The sequence below is a fragment of the Puma concolor genome, chromosome B1 (genome assembly GCF_028749965.1).
Source record: "Puma concolor isolate L17-30 chromosome B1, mPumCon1.1.hap2, whole genome shotgun sequence".
Classification (NCBI taxonomy): Eukaryota; Metazoa; Chordata; class Mammalia; order Carnivora; family Felidae; genus Puma; species Puma concolor.
Genome location: NC_141670.1, coordinates 14,545,118 through 14,553,104, shown reverse-complemented (window position 1 = coordinate 14,553,104; position 7,987 = coordinate 14,545,118). Strand labels below are relative to the sequence as shown.

General features: G+C 51.1%; 2 protein-coding genes across 2 annotated transcripts; both read left to right on the top strand.

The window, feature by feature from the left end:
• The first annotated feature begins 4,670 nt into the window (after positions 1 to 4,670).
• Positions 4,671 to 5,333, top strand: LOC112870009 (claudin-24-like). The gene has a single exon (XM_025933078.2). It carries the CDS (start codon positions 4,671 to 4,673, stop codon positions 5,331 to 5,333), a length of 663 nt encoding a protein of 220 aa, XP_025788863.2.
• Positions 5,334 to 6,815: 1,482 nt separating this feature from the next.
• CLDN22 (claudin 22) lies at positions 6,816 to 7,869 on the top strand. The gene has a single exon (XM_025933079.2). It carries the CDS (start codon positions 6,891 to 6,893, stop codon positions 7,551 to 7,553), a length of 663 nt encoding a protein of 220 aa, XP_025788864.1. The 5' UTR covers positions 6,816 to 6,890; the 3' UTR covers positions 7,554 to 7,869.
• The last annotated feature ends 118 nt before the right edge of the window (positions 7,870 to 7,987 follow it).

Below are 7,987 nucleotides of genomic sequence, written 5' to 3'. Positions count from 1 at the left end.
CTTTTACTTAATAGACAACTATTTGTTGAACCCAAGGCATCGTGCCCTGGGGGCTGTGAGGGCGACAGGGTGTCTTAGCCTCATGGGCGCCCTCCCAGGATTCAGAGTGCGAATCTCTGTTTAGCAGGACAAGGGATGTTTTTCAGAAACGTCATCCACCACAGGTTTTCTTTTGCTCAAAACAGTTGTGTTTGGCAGGAGGACCCCTTTGTCTCTACTCTTATGTCAAAGTGGCAGGGAGGCCTGAGCACCTGTTACGACAGAGGCGGATTCTCCCCCTTCATCGAGCACCGGAGCCCCCCCTGGGAGACGGGCCGCAGAGGGACGTTTGTAGTTTCTGTGGTTGGTTGTTCCCCCTGCGTGTCCCCACAATGCGGATTCCAGAGTCTTCGCACGTTTTCCCTTCAAGATCCCAAACCAAGCCAACTGCTTCATCCTGTGCTCCCCTCGTTGCTGGCCCGTGGTGGGAGGAAGGACCGCTCGCTGGGCCCTGGGAAGGTGTGCGCTGATCTCCCAGGGCCGATGGGGCTTCTTGAGAAATTCTGAGATCACGGGGCTTGTGTGTCTCCACTGCCTTCAGACTTTAATGCTCTCAAAGACATCTCGCGCCCCGGCCCCTTCTCTCTTCAATCCCTCTCCCCGCTCATCTTCCCCTGCATTTAGGGTTGCCATTGCCCAGGGGGCCACCTGCTTCAGGCAGCAGCCACGCTTTCAGGTGGTCTTGCTCTTAGGGCTTCCGTGTCTTTTTTTATGTTTATTTTTGAGACAGAGAGGAAGAGAGAGAGCAGGGGAGGGGCAGAGAGGGAGACACAGAATCGGAAGCAGCTCCGGGCTTCCAGCTGTCGGCACAGAGCCCGACGCGGGGCTCGAACGCACAAACCGTGAGATCATGACCTGAGCGGGAGTCGGACGCCTACCTGACCGAGCCACCGAGGCATTCCATTTTTTTTTTAAACGTTTTTTTTTTCTTTTTAAAATTATTTATTTATTTTGAGAGAAAGAGTGGGCGAGGGGCAGAGAGAAGAGAGAGAGAATCCCAAGCAGGCTCTGCACTGTCAGTGTGGAGCCCGACATGGGGCTCGAACCCAGGAACCGTGAGATGCCGACCTGAGCTGAAACCAAGAGTCTGACGCTTAACCGACTGAGCCACCTGGGTGCCCCCGGGGCGTCTGTGACTTAATGGTACAAAGGAGCTCGTCCCTGGGGCCACCGGTTAGGTTGTGCATAAATGACCCTTGCTTACAATCCTGCAAAGGCTTTTGATGATCTCTATTCTAAACTCCAAATGATTTAGCTTGCATGACGGTGCCCCGTGACCCGGCCTCATCTTCGACGGGCGCCCTCGATCTCCGGCCAGGCACCAGCTGTTCCGGCCCACTGTCTTTCGGGAGCGACCCCCAGACACCTTTGCCGGCGTCCCTCCCCTGAAACAGCCATCCTGCCCCAGCGCTGTCCCTATCAGGGTGTTCAGCATCCCGTCTTCTTCTCTGGGTTGGTCTTGCTTGACGACCGCTCTCTCCAGCCCTGGTTCTCACGTGCTGCCTGGCACAGAGCGGGGGCCCAAACGCGTGAGGCTGAACCCGTGAACCCTCGAAGGGGCTCCCTTCCCCGACGGCAGGTCCCAGGACAGCAGGCAGGGCAGGGCAAGCAACCCATTTTGCCTGCGACCACAGACTTCACCTTGAACGTGAAAACATAAAACCCAGGAGGGAAAGGAAGGTCGTGTTCCCCACGTGATGCCTGCCACGTGTCTCCTACGATCTAGATTGGCTCACAGCTGCATTGACAGATCCGTTTTCCGAAAATGGCCACGAAAGTACCTCCAGTCCCACAGTTCTTCCAGAGACTTGCTGCTTCCCCACCGAGAGACGGTGCCTCTCCGTCCCTCTCCTAGGATGGAGCAGGCCCCTGTGACAGCCTTGTCTGTGAGGGTGATGTTCAGCCTCACTTCACATCACTGGGAGCAGAGACCGTTGTCCCAGACTGCAGATTCGTGAGTAAATACATCTACGTGATTGCTGTTTTCAAGCAACTAAATTTACGGATGGTTTACTTGGGGACATTCGTCAACACTTGCTCTGGACTGATAGGTGTCCCCAGGTGTGTGACTTTTGGTAAACAGGGCTTTTTGTTTTAATTTTACTTATTCATTCATTCATTCATTTAATTTTTGAGAGAGAGACGGACGGCGCACACGAGTTGGGGGGGAAGGGCCGAGGGCGAGGGAGAGAGATTCCTAAGCAGGCCCCGCGCCCAGCATAGAGCCCGACGCAGGGCTTGATCCCACGATCCTGAGATCACGACCTGAGCTGAAATCAAGAGTCAGACGCTCAACTGACTGAGCCACCCAGGTGCCCTTGGGGTTTTTGTTTTCGGATTAATGTTTGGGAGACAGAGATCGTGTGGTCCTCCACTCACTGAACGTCGTGCTGGTGATTTTGTTTTCCAAATTCCGCCCCCACACCCACTCCGGGACCAGCGCGGCCTCAGCAGGAGCCCACACACCGGCCCAGGCGTATGCGGCTGTGGGTCGGGGCTTCGCACCTTCCAGTCCCAGGGATGCTGCACTGGGGTTTCCCCGCCCTGAGCACTCACTTCCCCCGCTCCTTGTATTTCTCTGAATTCTTTTACTCACGTGTTTCCGCGATGGCTTCTTCCCACTGGGATGCGAGCCCCTGGGGAGGGGCCTGCATCCACCGTGGTCTTGATTGTGTCTTTCACACTTAAACAGTCTGGCCAGGAGGAGGTGCTTGAAAATATTTTTCTAAATGCTGAAAGAATAAAGGAGTTGAGGGGTCACACATTCGCGTCCTCCCTCCCCCCCCCCCCCCCCCTGCATGGCACAAACCTCCCCCAAGGTGGCCCGGACAGGTGAGAATTAGCCTTTTTAAAACACCCTTGGGAAGGAAGGGTCACTGCCTCCCAGGGCGGCCTATTCCATTCCATCTCCCTCTCCCTCTCCCTCTCTCTCTCTCTCTCTCTCACACACACACACACACACACGTCTCATTGTGATATTCAGAATCATCTCCTCGTGACTCTCAATGGTTGTTCTCCAGAGCTCTCTGCATCCTGGCCACCTGCCTGGAGGAAAGCCCTAGCTTACCATTATCCCAGCTCCTGGTGATAAGGGCTCAGGACAAATCGCTAGCCCTTTGTGGACTCTTACGTCTTTGTGCAAACTGGAACCACCTTTTTAGTTCATTGAGGACAGCAATATACTTAAGGGATTCTGAAAATTTGTAAAAGTTAAGAACTCATCTTTTTTTTAACATAAAATGATGGCAAATACTCGAGACAGCACCATTCACCTAATGACTCTGAGGCTTTCTTTGGCTACATCAGGCTCTGGGTTCTGTTTCTCTCCCATCTCCCATTGAGCAATATCATAAAAGCTCTTCTCTGACCCTGGACTAGACTCAACCACTGGGTCGTGATGGGCAGTGGTTCTGTTTCAGCCGGTTAGAATCCTCCAGGGCAACGGCTCCATTTGAGGAACCTTCCTGTCCTGTCCCCCCACAAGCCTGTCAGATCCGACCTTCCCGCTGTGGGTGCAGGAGTCCCGGGGCCCCTTGCAGAGCGGGGTTGGAGCAGCCCTGGGAATCTGGAGCACGTGACCTCTTGTCCCACCTGGGAGGCCCTGTATTCTCTCAGGGGTCACCCTCTGCAGAAGTATGCTCTCAAGATGGGGCCTAAATCGAAAAAACAAACAAGATGAAGCCTCAAAGGTCAGCCCCCTTGTGGCTGTTGTTTTCTCACAGAACCTTTGTGTTGGACCCGTAGGGAGTCTTCCTGCCTGGTGGTGCTTTGTCTGTGTGGCTTACATGACAGCAAACACAGCTCAGCTTTGGACAGGGACACACACACACACACACACACACGCCTCTCAGATACCGAGAAACACTGTCCCTAATGTGGGACTTGGAAAACCAAGTCCCCAATGTGGATGGAGAAAATCTTAAGAGTGAGACCCAGAGCTTCCCAGGATTTTCCCCTCCTCACTTAGCACCTCTTGGGCATCAGTCGTCGGTCTTTTTCATTTTAATGAACCCAGTGAACCCGCCTCTACCTTTCAAAGGAATCTGGGGCAACTTTCCTGCCAAGTCCCCACTGAGGGCCTGTGACACTCAAGAAGGAAGGCCAGGCCCTTGTGTAGGTTAAGGAAGTCCGAGGAGAATAAAGATTATAGGGAAACAGTCTACCTTTCTTTACAAGGTCTTGTTTTGCATCCCTGAAACCTCAGATTCAGCTATGACAATGAAGTCCTGTTGCAGAAAGAGCCAGCCTTTTATCACCACTTAAAATCTAATTAATCCATATTGAAGCACAAAGATTTCTGTTGTACTTTAGGGTGAGGGGTCACAGAGCCCTCTTTGTTCATCCTCAGACTTATACTCATCAAGCATTGGGGATATAATTTTACCAAGCAAATTGGAAGGTAACAGATCAAATCCTTATCAGAAAGCCTAACTCATAGTTTTAACAGGGTCCTTCGTCCTTTACATGAAACATTATATTCAAGAAGAACAAAAACGCATTTCAGAGTTTCCAAAGAGTTAATGGCCAAAGCTTATATTCCGGGCAGCATAGGACCAAAACGGTCACGCTACTGTGAAGCACGAAAGACAGGGACTCCCACAGGGGTGGCCAAAGTTGTAAGACTTGTTGCAATGGCTCTAGTCTTTAGAGTGGCGACGCAGCTCGTTGGACTTTCGTTATCTTTGCTGGGATGGGTTTTGTCCATTATTACAACTTACCTGCCACATTGGAAAAACCTCAATTTGGACTTAAACGAGATGGAGAACTGGACCATGGGACTCTGGCAGGCCTGTGTCGTCCAAGAGGAGGTGGGGAGACAATGCAAGGACTTTGAATCCTTCCTGGCTTTGCCTGCCGAACTCAGGATCTCCAGGATCTTAATGTTCCTGTCCAACGGGCTGGGGCTCCTGGGCCTGCTGGCCTCCGGGTTCGGCCTGGACTGCTTGAGGGTCGGAGAGACGCGGCCAGGCCTCAAGAAGGGACTGCTGATCCTGGGAGGGACCGTGTTCTGGGCAGCAGGCGTCGCGACCCTGGTTCCGGTCTCCTGGGTCGCCCACGTGACCGTCCAGGAGTTCTGGGATGAGACCATGCCAGAGATTGTGCCCAGGTGGGAGTTTGGGGAAGCCCTCTTTCTGGGCTGGTCTGCTGGGTTTTCCCTCCTCCTGGGAGGCTGCCTGCTGAACTGCGTGGCCTGTACTACCCAGGCCGCTCCGGCTCCGGGCCCCTATGCGGTGGCAGAAATGCAAATTCAGTGTCTGTACCTGGAAAATGGAACTGCAGACCCGAGAGTGTAAGACTTTGGCAAGAACAGAAAGACATCTTTCCACATCAACCGCGAAGTGGGGTCTATGCTAGCAAGGGGTCTTTGTTATGTAATTAAATCTGTGCTGCTCTCGGTTTCTCATTAAGTAACTACTTTTCGATCCTAGGTCCCCTCTTCCTCCCCAAATCTGGAGAAGTAAGAAAGAGGCAAGTCTTATATCTAAAAGGAAACTATCATGGGAAGCATTACACAGGGATGAGCAAAGATAATTTCATCGACCCGGTTATTTAAATCAAAACGTGGCGGTGGCCGTCCATTTTAATCAGAATTAAGCTTTGATGTGTTAAATTTTATATCAGGAACTTTGCTTTTGTTGATAGCTGGGAATAATAATAATTAGTTTCTATTTCCTAAGGGAAAAAACCAATCTGCGATCTTTTAAACATTCTGCATTAGCAATATCCCCTGTTAAGCCTGTCCCAAAGTATTATTTCCACCACAGGGACTTTGGTCTTCTTTGAACACAGGTGGTTTGCATCTAGGAGACGACTAGGTACCCTATGTGACAGGGTTTTAGGGGGCTTACGGTTTTCAGTATATCACGATTCTCTCAAGAGTCAACATACTGGCCAGTCTCTCCTGTCTCTCCCTTCCAAAGTTTCCAATTAAAAAAAAATAATAAAATCAACAACTCCAAAAATATTTTGCTTGCTATCCAGATAGTGACAGTTCGTTTGCTCAGTAACAACTTTCCTTGGTTCAGTGAAAAATGACAGACATGGGGATACATACATTAGTAAGTGAACCAGGGGAGATGTCCATGCTGACCTACAAAGTCCTACAGCTTAACTTTTCCACGATGCAGAAAGCCCACGTAGGGGAAAAAATAAATAAATAAATAACAAGTGCGTACGCACACGTGCACGGATCTGACAAAAAGGCGTGTAGGTAAGTAGACTGGGTATTTGGGGTTGGGAGTTCAGTACTGCTTCCTATGTTATGTGGTGGATGTAGCTTACGGGTCTTCTGAACAGACCCGATGCAAGGTCTAGAGAGATTTCCGGTAAGAAATACTTTTCTGGAACTCACTTTTAGAAAATGGTAACATCCGGTATGACCACGACGTACGTATTGAAACAGGAGAGCGGCAACAGATGGCAATCTGGACAGGTGTAATTGCTAAGAAAGCGAGCGGTGGGAGCTGAGCCCAAGCTGTCGGGTACACATTTTGCGTTGAGACTCCTTCACTCTTTGACTCGCTAGAAAGCTAGCAATGTTAACGAGGAAAGGAGGATCGGTCCTACCTGATGTTATTGCAGAGACAAACTGCTACTACGGAGTCAGCTCCTAGGACACGGGCACGGTGCTGGCCACACCTGGGCATTACTGGTTGGCAGACTTACTTCCTTGTATCCTTTGCTGAAACCTAGTCAACACCTTTTCAAACAATAGCAGCTCTGGCAAGAATCCTCTACACACAATGAAGAAATATTTCCGAGCTCTGAAGTGACAGCGTAAGGTGTCACACGTCCCCACGCAGAGATCGAAAGGCAGGAGTTAGTTTGGCTCAAGCTCCTGGGGATCTGCAATGGCTTTAGTAGTTCGAAGCGTGGCGCAATTAGCTGGAATTTCACTCTCTCTGCTGGGATGGGTTTTGTCCTGTCTTACAAACTACCTGCCACAATGGAAAAACCTCAATTTGGACTTAAACGAGATGGAGAACTGGACCATGGGACTCTGGCAGGTCTGTGTCGTCCAAGAGGAAGGGGGGACACAGTGCAAGGACTTTGAATCCTTCCTGGCTTTGCCTGCCGAACTCAGGATCTCCAGGATCTTAATGTTCCTGTCCAACGGGCTGGGGCTCCTGGGCCTGCTGGCCTCCGGGTTCGGCCTGGACTGCTTGAGGGTCGGAGAGACGCGGCCAGGCCTCAAGAAAGGACTGCTGATCCTGGGAGGGACCGTGTTCTGGGCAGCAGGCGTCGCGACCCTGGTTCCGGTCTCCTGGGTCGCCCACGTGACCGTCCAGGAGTTCTGGGATGAGACCATGCCAGAGATTGTGCCCCGGTGGGAGTTTGGGGAAGCCCTCTTTCTGGGCTGGTCTGCTGGGTTTTCCCTCCTCCTGGGAGGCTGCCTGCTGAACTGCGTGGCCTGCGTTACCCAGGCAGTTCCGGCTCCGGGCCCCTACGCGGTGGTAGAAACACAGTGTCACCGTCAGCACCTGGAGATGAAAAAAGCCCATCTGAAAGTCTAAGCCAGGAAGGATCAGTGGCGTCTACTCTTCAAGTGAAGCTCACTCCTGTCTGGGTTTGGTAGGATCTCCTGTTGCACAGCTGCCCGTTCACTGAGCTGTTTAATTTTCTAAAATGCACTTGTTTTTTGTTTTTTTCACTGTGGCTACTGGCTTCTTACATTGCAATTTCCTTCTAGGAGAGTAAACCACTGTCTTCTTCTATTCTGAGACCAAAACCACTCAAGACTCGATAGTAATCACACTCATTACTGTGGATGAGTTTTCTCAATTTTAAAATAGATTCAGTGATTGCACAGAACCGGTAAATAAAGCCTTATATCAGCGCCTCCGTATCTTTGAAGGTGTCATTCGTAGAGACGGGTCACTTTGGCAGCTGGAAAGGTTACTGCTGATCGCCTACTGCTTTTAAGTGTGTAAGATCACCTATTATACTG

Coding starts and splice junctions, on each gene's coding strand:
- CLDN22 (XM_025933079.2), top strand. CDS start 6,891: ATGGCTTTAGTAGTTCGAAGCGTGGCGCAATTAGCTGGAATTTCACTC.
- LOC112870009 (XM_025933078.2), top strand. CDS start 4,671: ATGGCTCTAGTCTTTAGAGTGGCGACGCAGCTCGTTGGACTTTCGTTA.